The following is a 19171-nucleotide window of genomic DNA, read 5'->3' as shown; positions in this document are numbered from 1 at the left end:
CCTCTGCCTCTCCCCCTGCTCCTTTTCTCTTTCTGTGTTTCTCTGTCTCTAATGAATAAAGTCTTTAAAAAAACAAAATAGAAAAAAGTTATGGGGCGCCTGGCTGGCTCAGTCAGTGGAACAGCGTGCAACTCTTGATCTCAGGCTTGTGAGTTCAAGCCCCACTTTGGGTATAGAGATTACTTCAAAACATACAATCTTCAAGAAAAAAAAAAAGTACAAGGTTAAACAGGATCAGAAAAAGGAAGTGACCTCTGGAGTCAGTACCATGTCCTGGAGGCCATAACCTCAAACTGCCCCTTACCTTTGGATGATGTAACAATTATTTGCAACTTTAGAACTTTCTCGAAAAATTGTGAAAAATATTAACTCTCTTTCAGGATCGTTGTAGGGTTTTAGTAAGTAAGGTAACATATTTCTTGTCACAGAGCCCAAGATAGAGAAGGAACATGACAGATTATATGTATGATGATAATAATAAATAATTAAAATGAATCTTAATAAACACAATTATAAATTAAGGACAGTGTCTCCCAATGATGGTTGCAAATAAGGGTTGATAAGTCTTTGATTACGGGCTGACATGCCATCAGTAAACACATGTGAATCCTGACCCCGTCTTGCTGTTGTGCTTTAGATAAGAACTCCCATCCTGTTGTGCGATGGCACCCGCGTGGACACTGCCACAGAGATGATGCAGACGCTCACAGAGGAAGCTGCCGCCCTGGCGCATAAGGCTAAGACCTACTCCAGCTACCAGAACTGCTTCGATGACGCCCAGTCCCACATGCACTCTCTCAACATGGAAGAGATCACACAGCTTGTTCTTGGGGAGGTTTCGGACATTGAGTACGACCTCACCTTGAGGAAGATACTGTGGGAGGTCCAAGAGGAATGGAGGACCCTCTTTTGGGAATGGAGGAATAGTACCCTTGGCAGTATTGATACAGAATCAGTCCAGAGAAATGTTTCAAAATGGATGCACAAAATCCTCCTCCTAGAAAAAGGTAAAAGTGTCTTCCTTGGGGTTCCCACCTACGATTATACACAGAGTGGCCCCTGGGCCGGGAAGATCATGGTCCTTGACCTTATTTCTTTTTTGTTGTTGTTTTTTTAAAGATTTTATTTATTTATTTGACAGAGAGAGACAGCAAGAGAGGGAACACAAGCAAGGGGAGTGGGAGAGGGAGAAGCAGGCCCCCCGTGGAGCAGGGAGCCTGATGCGGGGCTCGATCCCAAGACCCTGGGACCATGACTTGAGCCGAAGGCAGACGCTTAACCGACTGAGCCACCCAGGCGCCCCTTGACCTTATTTCTTTACCTGTTGCCAAGGCCTGGCCATTAATGACCGGAGAAGCAGTACAGGAGCCTAGGGGTAGGAATTGTTCCTGAAGCAAGAAAGAGAGGAAAACTTTGCAAAAAAAAAAAAAAAAAGTACTTAAGAACAATGTTTTGTATCCTTTAGAAGTTGTTTCCCTGGGCAGAACGTTGGAGGCTTCCCCATAACCGTGGCTCTTCGTAGGGCCACACGTGCTTTGATGACAGAGGCCCACCTGCAGAACGCTCACCCACATCCTCACTGTTTACGCCTGCCGTTTGCTTTGGCTGGTGGGGAAAATAGCTAAAAAGTCATTTTGAGAGGTTTCCCTTCTGCTGATGCTCACAAGTGAAGCACAGAGATGCTGTTTCTGTAAGATCTGACCTCTCCGCCAGGCGAGCGTCTCATCTCACTCAGCAGGAGAGCTATAATTTCCTCTCCAGAAAAATACTTGAATCGACTTGTTTATGAATTATAACAGAAATAGACAGATGCCACAAAAAGTTTACAAAAGAGACAAGCTGGGGACAAACCTCCCAGAGCCTCACTGCTTCAACATAACACTCATCGTGTGCATCTTCTCTCAGGGTTTAGTCCTGAGTGTTTCAGAGGACGGAGTGTGGAGTGACGAGCAGACAGTACCTTCTTTTATCTGTGGTTTCCCAGATAAAATCCTGCTATTTGCCAAAATATGGATTTACAAACTCTAAAATTATTCTCTTGTCCTTTTGTTTCACTGGGTCTTGAAACCACTTTATTATTCAACATGGCTTTACAAAAGAAGCCCCATCTGTACCAATTGGCTATTCAAGCAGATAGGCATACTTCTCAGTGCTCCTGAGTCCCCAACTCTGGCTGTTTCTCGGCCTCCTCCCTTTGTCTTTTATGAGTTGAGTAAAAAGGTTTTGAGGTTTGAAGTTTCAGCTGCAGAGGTTGTGAGTCCTGGACGGCAGGGGTTTGTCAACGCCAGAGGACGGACCGGTCCTGCTCTGTGGCTAGATCTTTACTGACATTTCCTACATTTCAGTGTGAAGTATTTTCTTTATGACATGATGGTGACAGATTTTTGCTCCTCCTTGATGTTCCTCCTTAGCAGAATTTAAAAGCCCCAAACCTGTCACGGTCTTTTGAATGTAGTGCATGTACCTATCTGTCTGTCTGTCTAGTCAAGAGAAACCTGGGAAACTCTGTGGTAGCTGGCTATCCCTAGTATCAGATTTTCCAAGAAAACTTGGCTTTGAAGGTCTCAGATTGTAATCACCAGTCCTGGTAACTGTTTCTCTTTGTTTGAATCCACAGTTGACTCTTCTGGGAAGGTGATGTTCATAAAACTCATCATCTTAATGCAGACTAATCACTGAGAAACTAGAATTACACTAGCAGATGTGTTTTCTGGTTTAAAAAAATAGGATGAATGGATCTTAACCTTTTGCCCCATTGCTATTTATAGGTCTACCTAAAAACGACATGGTGGCCCATCTCAAGCAGTCGGTGATGGAATTTAAGCAGGAGGTGCCTATTATCACAGCTCTGGGAAACCCCCATCTTAAGCTGAGACACTGGGCGGCGCTCCAAGAGGTTATCGGAAAGTCCGTTTCTCTTGACAAAGACTGTACAGTAGAGAATCTTCTAGCACTCAAGGTAAACAAATAATATCTGAAAAAAAGTAGGTTGAAATACCAGAGGGGCTGGGGCGCCTGGGTGGCTCAGTCTTTAGGCGTCTGCCTTCAGCTCAGGTCATGATCCTGGGGTCCTTGGATCGAGCCCTGCGTCGGCCTCCCTGCTCCGCAGGAAGCCTGCTTCTCCCTCTCCGCCCCACTTGTACTCTCTCACTGTCTCTCCTTCTCTCTCTCAAATAAATAAATAAAATCTTAAAGAAAGAAAGAAAAGGAAGAAAGGGAAGGGAGGGAGGGAGGAAGGAAGGAAAGAAAAAGAAATACCAGAGGGGCCAATTTTAAGCAAGCAAGTACATTTACAAGGAATAGGAATCAGAAAAGGGAGTGGCTTTGTCAATTGTCCGGGAAGGTGGGAGCAGGCTGGTGGGGGTCAGGTGGCCGAAGTTACCTGTAGCTGCGGTTTTGGGGGCGCCATTTGCTACGGCACGTCCCGGTGGTTCAGAAACAGTGACTGTGCTTTTCCCGTGTGACAAATGAAGCTAACAGTGCTCCTTCTTACAGAGAATCCGGGAACAGAAACATCCAAAGTACTGGATTCCATCTTATGTAAAATGAAAATGCATTAAGAGCATGTTAGGATAGCTCTGCGCATAACTTGATACTATAAATACACAGTTAGGAACTATTTGATGTGCCATCTAGGCGTTGTTATAAAAATAGATTACATGATTTTTACAGTCAAAAGTTTTTCTGTTTTCAGACCTGGTTTACAATAAGCTTCATTTATATTTTAGACTTCGGGGTTAACAGTATTGAATGTAATTAAAAACACTTTTATAATTTTCTACTATAGCTCTGTTATAATGAGGAGATGGGGGAAATTTTAAGGAATTTAAAAAGAACTTATAAAAGGCCACTTTAGTTGATCTTTAAAATTAGGTTGCTGTGTATCTCGGTCCCTGACCTCCATCTTCCTCCTGAACTCACACGTGTACTTTCCTGTTTAGTATCTGCTCTTACATGTCTCAGAGACATGTCACCGTTAGGGTTCTCTGCCTCTTCTCGCCATCTCAGCTAGGGGCACCTCTGTTGTTTTCCAGCCGCTTAGGCTAAAAATCATGAAATAATCTTTAAATCTTCTCTTGCTCTCCCAGTCCTCATCCCACCCAAATCTCTCATCCTTTCCTGGATCATTACCGGGCGTCCTGACTGATCTGTGTGCCAACAGGGAATTCAGCAAAATACCTAGATTATTTCAGAACATATACATCAACAGTTAGGTTTATTCAGAACAGCATTCCAGAAATGTTGCTCAATTGAAATGACATTTTCCTTTTCAAAGTCTTGGGTTATTGGAGTCGTCCCTGGGCAGGTCAGGTGAAGGGTGAAATTTGGCAGTCTAGCAGCAAGCAGTAAGGGCAAGAGGGCAGACAGGCCTTCCTGGGGTTGGTGACTACAGTAGCTCAGAGGGTTCCAGTGAGCTGTCCCTACATTTCTAACATGAATAGATAGTTTAAAAAGGAATTCCCTTGTAGTTTTTGGAGGATCCAAATTAAGAGAATTCAGCGTCTGAACAAAAATGAACATGGTCTTCAGCCTCTGAAATACTGTAGCCAGGAGTCAGAGGAACCCTTTCTTCCTGAGGTGGATTGTTTAGTAGTCAGAAGGGATAGCAGGCAATGAGCTCCCAATCTCACCTGAGCCCAAAGAGTTCCTGGGAGAATGTGATCATCCTCTTTCTACTCGACAACTTATCTAGTATAATATGTGTACCTAGACGGACAGGATTTGGCCCAGAAACTCAGCCTTCATGTCCTAGAGCATGCGTGTCGTGGGGTCGACCCAGGGACAGCAGTCATGCTGCAGGACTGCCCAGGACAATCTGTGGCAGAGGTTCACTTGCCATCCTACCAAACGAATAAATATGTTTAGTGACAGCTATTTCTGTCCAGCGCAATATGTAGGCTCTGTAAATCCTGTGACGTGAAAAGCATGTCCCAAAGTAAATTAAGAGGAAGAGGTCAGTAATGTGCATAAAATGCTCACAATCACTTCATGATTGATCTTTTTCACTTGAGAAACCAGGTGCTTTATCAGAGAGGCAGATAATCAATTATAGGCATTAAGATTCATCTGAAACCTCCTAGGTATTACCTAGTTGATTGGAAGATCTGACCGTTTGTCAGTCAGGTCCCAAACTTTGACCATAAGGACTTGAAAGGGCTCAATGCACGTGGTTGAAATTTTGCTCTACACATTATCAGTGTCTGGATTTAGTTACTAGCAATTTCAGAATGTCAGCATTAAGCTGAATAACCTGTATCAGAAGGCAAGCCTCCTTCTCAGACTGTTAGTGAAGGCCATAAACAGTCGACTGATCCCACCATTCTGACACCCATCTGTGGCAGATGATGAACTCTAGTCCTATTTGCTCAGAGTCCCCACTGAGCTGCAGTACCAAAACGTAGGGATTAGGCATCACTCTTTAACCCCATGAAGATGCCATATGGGAACAGTGGTAGATTCTTCTTTCAGGGCTAGAAACAATTAGCCCAGCCAGTTAATTCTACGATATGGGAATGAGGAGCCCTCTGAGTATCTCTGTTGCGGTGAGTGAGCCTGGAGATCTTGTGTCAGGTTCTTGTCCTGAGGGAACTGGCAGTCCATGCCCATTGGAAAGAAGGCCTATCTATACTCCACTAAAGTGTTTTGAGAGCTGTGTATCCTCATGGCAATAGGGCAAAGAAAGGGAAGCCATTGAAAGCTTGGGTCCATTAGGATTACATCCTCTCAGGTAATTGTATCTTGAGAATTACTGCAGAAAGTAAAAGCATGTCACAGAGTGAGGAAGCAGTTGGCGTTAGTGCAGAGAAAAGAAAGCTGGAGGGGCTAATACCATCTGCACGTGTACAGAAGGTGCTGTTACTGTTCTTCACATGGGCTCAAATTAGAGGAAACACGCACGGTGACTAACAATTTCCCTGAGCATGCAGAACGTGGAAGGTTTGAAGGGATGAAGCCCGCCAAGGGCCCTGTCGTGCGGATCAGGACGCGCAGTGTCTGGTCAGGGTGTCACCCGGCTGGGACCGGGTCTCCAGGGCCTGGGACGTGCGCGTTTGTGTAAGACTTGTGTTGTAAATGCATCAGGAACCATTCGTCCACCGAATATTAATGAATCTGTTTTCATCTTAGATGTTTCAGTACGAAAATGAAATTAACGAAATCTCCACCTCCGCCACTAATGAAGCTGCTCTTGAGAAGATGCTGTTTAAGATTATTGACCAGTGGAACACGACCCCGCTACACCTAGTCGTTCATCAGTCAGAGACGGTGTCCATCCTGATAATTTCATCCATAGACGACATATTAAGTCAGTTAGAAGAGTCTCAAATTATACTTGCAACAGTTAAAGGATCTTCCTCTCTCGGGCCCATTCGGGTAAATATTGGGGCAAAGGGAAACTATTGTAATTATTTGAAGTTTTATTTATCACTTTAATTTTTTGCATTTTGCAACCTTTTGAGTTGTATAAATCACTCACATACTTACAAAGAAATGAGAATGAATGTTAGTAGTGTAAATACTAGAAGTAACTTGTAGAAATATCTGCATTTCGAGCAGAGCCCATGCCGAGCCCACTGCCTGTGGGCTCTGCTTGCTGACACGGAACGCTTCTTTCTCGTTTCCTGTGCTGTTACAAGGGTTAGTCCTCCCTGCGCCGCTGTGTGTCCTGCAGCCACTGCTGAACAGCAACCTGCTCATCTGTGCTCGTATGGTTAGGAACTGAAGCACAGGGCCAGCAGGTATTCAGCATTCCCTGAAAGACCCCTCTCTGGGCTGCCCTACGTCCAATACCATGGCCAGGAATCATTTATGAATGCCAGAAAACTCAACAGGCAATGTAATAATGTACAGATACTTAATAGTAAAGTTACCATAATTGATACAGAGTGAAAGAGAGAAATGTGGACCCATCAAGTGGAATTCCCATTATTTGCAAACACACAAGCATTTAGAGAAAATGGCAGTTAACTGAACCTTAGACAAAAAAAAAATTACAAAAAAGGGATGAACCAATAGACTATATTCTCTAACCACATGTATTAAAATAAAAAACAGCAGAGAAACAGCAAAAAATAGACAACAGCAAAACTATCACAAAAAAAATCTGATTTCAAAGCATCCATAAGAATATACAGGAAATGTAATAAAAAATTTTCATTAAAAAAGAATTCTAAATCAAACACTTTGTCATAACTGGCTTAGAGCCCCATGGAAACAAAGGTTTAGAACACTGAATGCCTTCATTAAAAAGTAAAAATGAAGTTAGTAGGTGATACATCGCACATCCTTCAAGAAGCTGAAAAACACATGCACACACACACGGACTCCGGCTTCCAGCAAGATACACCGTCCTCCTGAAATACCCAAAGCAGAACAGAAAAAAAATGGAACTGTGATTTTCAGGACACTTGACATCAGGCATTGAATGACAAGGATCCTAGAGAGATGAGAAGCAAACAAGAGGAGCCCCATGGTTGCCCCAACCTGAGTGTGCAGGCCTCGGTTGGGCCTGGCAGACTCCCTAATAGGGGGAGATGCTACTGAAAGTCAGAGGAGGCCAGAGGTTGCAGGGCGAAGTATGAGCGAGGATAGAACTCCAGAGAGCTGTGGAAGCTCCCTACTCAGGTACTCTGCAGCCCCAAGTGCTGGCATGTGAATTCCAGGAAACGCTCTGAAACCAGGGGGCTGACCCCTTGAGAGGATCTGAGGGAACCATTCACCCAGGGCTGGGAATAGGGCCCATATTCACCAGCCGCAACAGGAGACTAGGATTTGTGAGCATTATAGATGGAGCACTGGAAAGGATCTTGCCACATTAAACTAAATGCTGCTCTAACAGATCTTAAAAGCAAACCCCCAACTGATGAAACTGTTTCTAAGTAATTTAACAGCACTCAGAACAAAGTCCAAGAATATTTATAGGAATACAAAAATAGGGGCGCCTGGGTGGCTCAGTCAGTGAAGTGTCTGAATATTAATGAATATGTTTTCATTTTAGATGTTTCAGTACAAAACATCTAAAGTTTACCAAAGGAAACTGATCCAGAACTGACACAGATGTCAGAATTAGATGAGGACAGTGAAACGATTATTTTTTTTAAAGATTTTATTTATTTATTTGACAGAAAGCATGAGCAGGGGAAGCAACAGAGGGAGAGGGAGAAGCAGGCTTCCCACTGAGCTGGGAGCCCGACACAGGACTCGATCCCAGGACCCCGGGATCATGACCTGAGCCGAAGGCAGGCACCCAACTGACTGAGCCACCCAGGCATCCCTGCAACAATTATTTTAACTCTATGCCATATGTTTAAAAGTAGATATGTAGAAGATAATACAGACCAAATACAAACATGAAGACCAAAGTCAAACTTCTACAGATGAAAACTATAATATCTGACACGAACTATACACTAGATGAGATTGACAGCAGATTAGACATTGCAGGAGAGAAGATTAGTGAATTTAATTTTGAAAAAGAAGAACAAAGCTGGCAGATCAACACTACCTGATTTTAAGACTTACTGTCAGTTTTATATTGGTTTAAAAATAGAAAAATGGAACAGAATAGAGAGTACAGAAATAGACCCACATATATATGGACATGTGATTTTTTAACAAAAGTTTAAAGACAATTCTGGAAAGAAACAAGTCTTTTTAGAAATGGAGCTGGCAAATCGGACAGTTGCATGCAAAACAAATTTTTAAAAATCCTTCAAGCTATGTCTTGTAGCATATATAAACTTTAACTCAGGAATGGATCATAGGCCTGAATGCAAAACCTAAAACATCAGAAGAAATTTTTGAAACATTGGGAAGAAAACATCAGAGAAAATTTTTGTGACCTTGGGCTAGCCAGGTTTCTCCAGTATGACACCAAAAGAGTGATCAGTAGAAGGATTTCTATTAAAAATTAAAAACTTGTGCCCTTAAAAAGACACTTATTATTAAGGGGAAAAAATACAAGCCAAGACTAGAAGGAAATATTTGCAAAGCATGCATTTGGTAAAGGACTTGTTTCAAGAATATATAAAGAATTCTCAAAATAAAAAAGAATAAAGAAATGGGCAACAGATTTAAGCAGACACTTCACCAAAGAAAATATTTAGATGGGAAATAAACGTATGCAAAAATGCTTCACTTCATTATTCCTCAAGGAAAAGTTAGAATCCCAATGAGGTACCACTATACACCTTATGGAATGACTAAAACTAAAAAGACTGATCATCCCCAGTGTTGGTGAGGATGCAGCGAAACAGGGAACTCTTGCGCACTGCTGTGTGAAAGGTAAAATGTTACAATCGTTTCAAAGGTTTACTAAAAGTTAAAAAATAGACCTACCACATAATGTAGGCATTCCACTCGTAGATATTTACCCCAAAGAAAGGAAAGCTTATGTCCATGCAAAGACTTACACCTGAATATTCATAGCAGCTTTATTTGTAGTAGTGAAAAACAGGAAGCAACCCAGGTGTATATCTGCTGGATGGTAAATATATTGTTGTATATCTATACGGTGGAATACTACTCAGCCGTAAAAAAAAAGAAATACATATGCAACAACATGAATAAATCTCAAAATAATTATGCTGAGTGAAAGAAGTCAGACCAGAAAGAGTACATACTATACGGTTTCATTCATAGAGAATTCTAGAAAATGCCAACTAGGCTTTGGTTTCAGAAAGTAGATTGGTGGTTACCTAGGGATGGGAATAGGCCGGAGTTGGAGGAAGGGCCTGAATCAGGGCAAAAGAAACCTTCCCAAGGTAATGGATGTGTTCATTATCTTGATTGTGGTGATTGCTTCACAGTTATAAACAGATGTCAAAACATTAAATTGTGCAATTTAAAGAGGTGCCATTTACTGTATGTCACTTATACCTCAATAAAGTTATTGAAATATAAAATAGAGTTTAAATGAAATAGGGAGGTGCATAGCAGAAAGGAGATCTAAATGAGTTACATGTGGTTTCCTCCGAGGAGTCCAAGTTAGGGGATGGGCCAGTCTGCTGGTTTGCAGGCATTTTAGTACTAATTGATTTTTAACCATTTTCCTCTTACTTTAATAAACATACAAGCTGGAAAAAGATGTTATAGCCACACAATGTTTGTTTTTTTTTAATTAAAAGAATGAAGAAAACCTGTAAGTACTAATGTAAAGCCTCTCTAAAACACACAAGTTAAAAAAAGCAAGTTACAAAACAATGTGTATAATATGGTTGCATTGATGTAAACTATTACATATATTACATGTACCTATATACAAAAATATTTGAAGAAAGGACTGAAACAATATACATACCAAAAAATATTTGTTAAAAATAGAGCTACCGTATGACCCAGCAATTGCACTACTAAGTATTTACCCCAAAGATACAAATGTAGTGATCTGAAGGGGCACCTGCACCCCAGTGTTTATAGCAGCAATGTCCACAATAGCCGAACTGTGGAAAGAGCCCAGATGTCCGTCAACAGATGAACGGTAATGATGTGGTGTGTACACACACACACACACAAACAATGGAATACTACTCCGCCATCAAAAAAAAAAGAAAGAAAAAATCTTGCCATTTGCAACAACGTGGATGGAACTAGAGGGTATTATGCTAAACGAAATAATCAGAGAAAGACAATTATCATCTCACTCATGTGGAATTTAAGAAACAAAACAGAGGAGAAAAAAATAAACCAAGATGAAATCAGAGAGGGGGACAAACCGTAAAAGACTCTTAATCATGGGAAACAAACTGAAGGTTGCTGGAAGGGAGGGGGGTGGAGGGCTGGGGGTGACTGGGGGATGGGCATTCAGGAGGACACACAATGGAATGAGCACTGGGGGTTGTCTAAGACTGATGAATCACTGACCTCTACCTCTGAAATGAATAATACACTGTATGTTAGTTAATTGAATTTAAATTTTAAAAAATTAAATAAAATATGCATATATTAAAAAATATTTGTATGTTATATAAAAATAAAACAGGAAATTGCATGAACAGAACATCTCCCATGTCTCCCAAAACTAAATGTAATTAGATTTACATTTATTTATGTGACCCTCCATAATAATGTCTGTATGTCAGTGACTGATAGTCACTTTGGATGTCGGTATTTTTACTACATGAATCTTTAGACTTTATGAATGTGTGTGTTCATCTTATAGGATCTTGTGGATGAGTGGGATCAGAACTTGACTCTCTTCTCTCATACTCTTGAGGAATGGATGAATTGTCAAAGAAATTGGCTTTATCTTGAACCAGTCTTTCATTCTGTAGAAATACAAAGGTAAAAAAAGCCATAAAGAGGTTAAAAAAATGCATGGTGGGTATTTATTGCCTATAATCCCTGAGAAGTCATTTCTTCAATAAACGCCTCTAAAATAATCCACCTGTGGGCACAGGAGTATAATCTGAATTTGTTTTTCATGGAAGATTGCAAGCATCATCTTTTTTTTTTTAAGTCCTATTTCTCAGTTATTGATATAAAACTATTAAGGACTGGGAAAGGAGTGTCAGGTCCTTGTAATCCCTAAACCACAATACTGTGTGTCTGTTTAGTTCTAGAATATTAGTGTGGTTTTGATATGAATAATAAACATGTTTTAAATAGCATTCATACATGAATGGTAGTTTCTTACTTTGGACCATGTGAAAGAATGGAGGTCATAGACGGTTGGTGAAAATTCTACCTTTTCTTTTTATTCATAGCATTCAAATTAATTGGTCTCTCTTTAAAGTGACTGGTGTTAATAGTGTTTAAGTTCTGACACATGTATTATCTGGACAGAATTTAAAGTGTTGACCATGAATCATACAAGCTAGTCTAGAAGCCATTCTGAAATAAGGTAGGAAGTCATAGAGTGTGTGTTTGTAAGGTATATTAGAGCAGACGATAGAAGACCTTGAATATCAGGTTAAGTGTTGTGAATTTTATTTTAGGGACAAAGGGGAGCTAGGAGAGGCTCACAAGAGAAAACTGTTTAGATGCGAGTATTGCTTTGTAGGGAACAATATCCATTTTTGTTATACATGTATATTTCTTGTCATATGAATGAATGCTTTAGTTTCTTCTATCTGTAGTTATTCTAGAGTTCCCAGAGGTGAAACCACATACCTAAGTAATGTACCCTTTGTAATTATAACAACTTACTGCCTTAAACTCGAACTTCAATATTACTCTTTCCTAAAGATTTCTTAATTGATGGAAAGATAAGACCCCTAGTTCAGAATATCACCAAGTTGTTCTTCACAGGATTTGCGAGAAAAAAAGGGGGCTCTTAATGAAGTGTTGCTGGAGTCCTGTACAAGAGTGCTAAAGGAAAGAAGGCACGGGTCTGTAATGGACCTGCTTTTGACTAGTGGAGAAGGATGGGGGGCACTCCTACTGGAGGAAGGGGAAGAGAGATTCATTAGCAAGGAGAATTGTTCAAAGGGAATGCTGTCCATTCCCCTCCCACCGTACTCACTATGAGGTCACACCAGAGCCTCCTGTGGTTGTTGGGAGGGTGCCCAACAGAGGGGAGGTTGAAGGCTCCTCCCCAATAGGATTTTTACTGCGTTCAAGAAATTTTTAGGCCCATCGCCCAAAATGGGGACTGGGATAATTGGCAGGAGGGGGTGCTAGTGGAAGAGCTTGACGTGTATTGCCCTGGGGTTTGGGGCATTAGAAACTAGGCCTCGCCTCTTCTCTGGAGAGCTCCGAAGCATCCTTCAGTAGCAGAGCAGACAAGTACGGGAACACGCAGATACAGGGACCACTGGTGCTCACCCACAGGTGGCGTTGCCCTCTAGGGGACGTTAGGCAATTCTAATGCCAAAAATCGCTTTTTCAAGATCAGTAGCTTCTTCTCAAGAAGCTCTCTCCAGATCCCATTTCCTCTAGAATTTCAGTAGCCCTTGTCCTACTACATTTCCTAGGACACAGGTCACTTTTACTTTCTGTAGAACTTGTGTGTACCTATCTCATACCTCTCACTAAGTATAATCTTACTCAATGATGGACGCATGTCTGATTTATCCTAGTATTTCCTACCGTGTACATCACCAGATGTAATAAACACTATAAACTGTCTTCAACTAATGATCACCAAAAATAAAACAGGTCACAATATTTTAAAAATTGAACAATATTCTGTGGAAAATGCATTTAGATTATAGATTTTAATTATAGTATCTTCAAAAGATAAAATTATCTCATTTTCTCTCTAAAGGCAGCTCCCAGCAGAAGCAAAACTCTTCTCTCATGTGATTTCCACGTGGAGAGAAATGATGTTAAAAATACAAAACAAACTGGATGCTTTGCGAATAACCACCTCTGCAGGAGTCCTTGAAATTCTGCAAAATTGCAATACATGTCTTGACTATATAATGAAAGGTCTGGAGGTAAAACTATACAGCAGTCCTAAAGTGGAGAATCATTTACTCTTCAAAATGTAATATAACACACAACAGAAACTCTTCCGATGCAGATTTTCTTTCCTCTATTTCCAACTCTCGCCAACTATAGGGTTAATGAAAATACTATCAAAAAGAAAAAAAAAAGTGGATAGATCAATCTAAATGGCCTTAGACAAAATACCAAATTTTTTAAGTGCCTAGATTTCCTTATCTTTAAATTGGGAATAATGGTAACGGCTACCTTGAGGGGCTTTGTGCTAAATGAGATAATGCATTTAAAGCACGAGAGCTGGCACAAAGGAAGTATTCAATGAGTGTTAATTATTAGCACTACAGTTATTATTATATTGACAAAATCAGCAAAAATTGAAATGGAATAGTTTGATTATTTTATTTATTTTATTTTAAATCCAGTATAGTTGACATAAAGTGTTGAATTAGTTTCTGGGATACAGTGTAATAATTCAACAGTTCTGTCATTCAGTGCTCATCAGGGTTCTGTACTCGTCATCCACTTCACCTGTTTCATCTCCTCCTGCCCTCCCCCTCCCCTGGTGACCAGCAGTGTGTTCTCTATAATTAGGAGTCTCTTTCTTGGTTTGTCTTTTCATTTCCTTTGTTCATTTGTTTTGTTTCTTAAATTACACACATGAGTGAAATCATATGGTATTTTCTTTCTCTGATTGACTGACTTCATTGAACATTATACCCTCTAGATCCACCCATGTTGTTGCAAATGGCAAAATTTCTTTTTTTTTTTAAGATTTTATTTATTTATTTGAGAGAGAGAGAGTGACAGAGAGCATGAGAGGAGAGAGGGTCAGAGGGAGAAGCAGACTCCCTGCTGAGCAGGGAGCCTGATGTGGGACTTGATTCCCCGACTCCGGGATCATGAGCTGAGCCGAAGGCAGTCGCTTAACCAACTGAGCCACCCAGGCGCCCAAGATTTCATTTTTTTTTTTATGACTGAGTAGTATTCCATTGTATATACAGACCGCATCTTCTTTATCCATTTTATCCTTTACCTGTGGACACTTGGGCTGCTTCCATAATTTGGCTATTGTAAATAATGCTGTGATAAATACAGGGGTGCATATCTTTTTGAATTAGTGTTCTTGTATTTTTTGGCAAAATACCCTGTAGTGAAATTGCTGGATCATATGGTAGTTCTTTTAATTTTTCAAGGAGCCTCCATGTGGCTGCACAAGTTTGCATTCCCACTAACAGTACTCGAGGGTTCCTTTTCTCCCCCGCATCCTCACCAACATCTGTCGTTTCTTGTGTTTTGGATTTTAGCAATTCTGACAGGTGTGAGGTGTGATCTCATTGTGGTTTTGACTTGTCTTTCCCTGATGATGAGTGATGTTACGCATCTTTTCGTGTATCTATTGACCATCTGCATGTCTTCTTTGGAGAAATGTCTGGTCATGTCTTCTGCCCATTTTTTAATGGGATTATTTGGGGGTTTTGGTATTGACATGTATAAATTCTTTATGTGTTTTGGATGTTAACCTTTATCAGATATGTCATTTGCAAATATCTTCTCCCATTCAGTAGGTGATTGTTTAGTTTTGTTGTTGGTTTCCTTTGCTGTGCAGAAGCTTTTTATTTTGATGTAGTCCTGTTGGTTTATTTGTGCTTTTGTTTCCCCTGCCTCAGGAGAAATATCTAAAAAGAAGGTAGTATGGCTGATGTCAGAGACATTACTGCCTGTGCTCTCTTCTAGGATTTTTATGGTTTCAGGTTTTCACATTTAGGTCTTTAATCCATTTTGAGTTTATTTTCGTGTATGGTGTAAGAAAGTGGTTTCATTCTTTTGCATGTTGCTGTCCAGTTTTCCCAAGACCATTTTTTGAAGCGACTGTCTTTTTCCCATTGCATATTCTTGCCTCCTTTGTTGAAGATTAATTGACCATATAATTGTGGGTTTATTTCTGGGCTTGCTATTCTCTTGCATTGGTCTGTGTATCTTTTTTTTTTTTTTTTTTTTTTTAGAGAGACAGAGCATGAGTGGCAAGGATGGCAGAGGGAGAGAGAGAGAATCCCCAGCAGGCTCCACAGAGCATGGGGCCGACGCGCAGGGCCTGATCTCACGACCCTGAGATCATGACCTGAGCCAAAATCAAGAGTTGGACACCTAATCGAATGAGCCACCCAGGCGCCCCTCTATGTGTCTATTTTTGTGTCAGCACCATATTGTTTTGATTACTACTGATTTGTAGTATATCTTGAAATCTCGGATTGTGATGCCTCCAGCTTTATTCTCCAAGATTGCTTTGGCTTTTTGGGGTCTTCTGTGAATTTAGGATTGATTGTTCTCATTCTGTGAAAAATGCTGTTGGTATTTTGATAGGATTGCATTAATGTGTAGATTGCTTTGGGTAGTATAAATATTTTAGCAATATTTGTTCTTCCTGTCCATGTGCATGGAGTATCTTTCCATTTGTTCATGTCATCTTAAATTTATTTCATCAGTGTTTTATCATTTATAGTCAAAGTACAGGTCTTTCACCTGCTTTGTTAAGTTTATTCCTAGATGTTTTATTATTTTGGGTGCTTTTATAAATGGGACTATTTTCTTAATTTCTCTTACTGCTACTTCATTCTTAAGTGTATAGAAATACAATGGATTTCTGTATATTGATTTTATATCATACAAACTTACTGAATTCCTTTATCAGTTCTAGTAGTTTTTTGGTGGAGTCTTTATGATTTTTTATGTATAGTATCATGTCGTTCTGCAGATATCCTTATCAATTTGGATATCTTTTATTCCTTTTTTCTTGTCTAATTACTGTGGCTAGGACTTCCAGTACTATATTGAATAAAAGTGGTGAGAGTAGACATCCTTGTCTTGTTTGACCATAGAGGAAAAGGTCTCAGTTTTTCTGCATTTAGGATGGTATCACCTGTGGGTTTTTTCCTATATGGCCTTTATTATGTTGAGGTATGTTCCCTCTAAACCTACTTTGTTGAGAGTCTTTATCATGAATGGGTGTTGTACTTTGTCAAATGATTTTTTGTGCGTTTATTGATATGACCATATGGTTTTTATCCTTTCTCTTGTTGAGGTGATGTATCATGTTGAATGATTTGCAAATATTGAACCACCATTGCATCCTGGGAATAAATCCCACTTGATCATGGTGAATGATTTTTTTTAGTGTATCGTTGGATTCAGTTTGCTAATACTTTGTTGAGGATTTTTGCATATATGTTCACCAGAGATATTGACCTACAGTTCTCTTCTTTTGTAGTATCTTTCTGTGGTTTTGTTATCAGGGTAATGCTGGTCTCACACTATGAATTTAGAAGCTTTCTTTCCTCTTCAATTTTTTTGAATAGCTTGAAGAACAGGTATTAACTCTTCTTTAAATGTTTGGTAGAATTCCCTGTGAAGCCGTCTGGTCCTGGACTTTTGGTTTTTGGGAGGTTTTTGATTACTGATTCAACTTCATTGCTGATAGTCTGATCAAAGTTTCTATTTCTCCCTGATTCAGTTTTGGGAGGTTATAAGTTTTGAGGAATTTATGCATTTCTCCTAGGTTGTCCAATTTGTTAGCATATAATTTTTCATAATATTCTCTTATAATCCTTTGTATTTCTGTGATGTTAGTTGTATTTCTCCTCTTTCATTTCTTATTTTGTTTATTTGAACCCTCTCTTTTTTTTTTTTTTTTCAGATGACTCTGGCCAAAAGTTTATCAATTTTGTTGATCTTTTCAAAGAACCGTCTCCTGGTTTCATTGATCTGTACTATTGTTTTTTTAGCTTCTATTTTGTTTGTTTCTGTTCTGATTTTTATTATTTCCTTCCTTCTAGTTTTGAGTTTTGTTTGTTCTTCTTTTTCTAGTTCCTTTAGTTGTAAAGTTAAGTTGTTTGAGATTTTTCTTCTTTGTTGAGGTAGACCTGTATTGCTATAAACTTCCTCTTAGAACCACTTTTGCTGCATCCCAAAGATTTTGGACCATTGTGTTTTCATTTTCATTATAATGAGTACTGGGTATTATATAAGACTGATGAATAACTGACCTCTACCTCTGAAACCAGTAATACATTATATGTTAATTGAATTTAAATAAACATAAATAAATTTAAAAACCAAAAAAAGCCACAAAGAGTCCCCTTTAACATTTCTTGTAGGGTTGGTTTAGTGGTTGTGAACTCCTTTAACTTTCATTTGTCTGAGAAACTCTTTATCTCTCCCTCTGTTCTGACTGAGAGCCTGGCTGGATAGAATATTCTTGGTTGCAGGTTTTTCCTTTCCGCACTTTGAATTGATCATGCTGCTCTCTTCTGGCCTGCAAAGTTTCTGCTTAAAAATCAGCTGATAGCCTGGTGGGGTTTCCCTTGTATGCAACTGTTTTCCTTCCTCTTGCTGCATCTAAAATTCTCTTGATCATTGCTTTTTGCCATTTTAATTATGTGTCTTGGTGCAGACCTCCTTGGGTTGATTTGGGGGGGGGGGCTCTCTGTACCTCTTGGATCTGGATTTCTGTTTCCTTTCCCCAGATTCAGGAAGTTTTCAGCTGTTATTTCTTCAGATAAATGTTCCGCCCCCTTTTCTCTCTGTTGTCCTTCTGGAATCACTATCATGTGACTGTTATTATGCTTGATGGTGTCCCTGAGTTCTCTTAACCTGTTCTCATTTTTTATTACTCTTTTTTCTTTGTCTTGTCCAGCTTGATGGCTTTTGATTACATGTCTTCCAGATCACTGATCTGTTCTTCTTCCTCTAATCTATTTATACCCTCTGGTGTATTTTTAATTTCAGTTATTGAGTTCTTCATTCTGACTGGTTCTTTTTTATGTTTTCTATCTTTGTTGAGGGTCTTGCTGAGGTCTCCACTCTTTTCTCAAGTCCAGTGAGTATCTTTATGAGCATTACTTTAAATTCTCTATCTCCGTTTCACTTAGGTCTCCTGCTCTGATTTTGTCCTGTTCTTTGATTTGGGACACATTCCTCTGTCTCCTCATTCTGTCTCTTGCGTTGTCTGTTTTTCTGTGTTAGGAAAGTCAGCTGCGTCTCCTGCACTTGAAAGTAGTGGCTCTATGAAGAAGAGGTCCTGCAGTGCAATGTCTGTTCCCCAGAACCCGGTGCTTCAGGGGGTGTCTCCTCTGTGTGTTGCTCCAGGGGTGTCCTACCTTGTGGCTGGGATGTGTTTGCCTTCAGTCCTGTTGTCTGCGATGGCTCCCTGCCTGTTGTGGGCAGAGTCTGGTGCCCGTGGTGTTAGGGGGCTGCCTCGGGCTTGAGTCAAGTCAGACCAGGTGTTTGCCAGAGATGCAATAGCACCAAACTGCAGGCACTGTCCCTGTGTCATCCCCAGAGAAGCTTTTGTTGGTGGGTGGGGCCTGCAGTCAGACCAGCTGCCTGCCAGACCAGCTGCCTGCCCTCAGCCCACTGCTGGGGTCACAGTCAGACAGGTGTGTGGTTATCTTCCCCTCTCCCTGGGGCAGGACTCACTCTGGAGTGGTGCTGACCTTGTCTGGGCCGCGCACACACTGCCAGGCTTGTGGCACCGCTTTGACGGCCTCCTGCTGAGGGCCCATTTGGGGTGGGGGGAGTGGATCTGCAACATGCGTGTGGGCAGGGGTGCAGGTCTGCTGTGAGAGGGGACCTGGAGCTGAGGTCTGGCTGGAGGGGGCGTGTCCACTCCAGAATGAGGGGGTTGATGTGAACAAGTTAGTTCCAGCCGGTGTCAGAGTATCTGTGCTAGGGGAGGGAAATGGAACCTGCCAGCTCCTTTGTTTCTGGAGAAGTCTCCCACTGATCTCTGTCC

At 40.6% G+C, this 19171-nt stretch overlaps 1 protein-coding gene across 13 annotated transcripts in view; it reads left to right on the top strand.

Annotated features, from left to right (window-relative positions):
• Positions 1–19171, top strand: part of DNAH14 (dynein axonemal heavy chain 14) — a 334785-nt gene that overhangs the window by 92232 nt on the left and 223382 nt on the right. For all 13 annotated transcript variants that reach the window (XM_027613953.2, XM_027613959.2, XM_027613960.2 and 10 more), the window contains 5 exons: positions 638–1007; positions 2769–2959; positions 6127–6372; positions 11159–11280; positions 13205–13376. In XM_027613953.2, coding sequence (XP_027469754.2) covers positions 638–1007; positions 2769–2959; positions 6127–6372; positions 11159–11280; positions 13205–13376 — 1101 coding nt within the window. The remainder of the gene's footprint in view (positions 1–637; positions 1008–2768; positions 2960–6126; positions 6373–11158; positions 11281–13204; positions 13377–19171) is intronic.

Source organism: Zalophus californianus, chromosome 10 (assembly GCF_009762305.2).
Source record: "Zalophus californianus isolate mZalCal1 chromosome 10, mZalCal1.pri.v2, whole genome shotgun sequence".
Classification (NCBI taxonomy): Eukaryota; Metazoa; Chordata; class Mammalia; order Carnivora; family Otariidae; genus Zalophus; species Zalophus californianus.
Note: the sequence above shows the minus strand (reverse complement) of the source record. Positions and strands in the feature narration are given on the sequence as shown.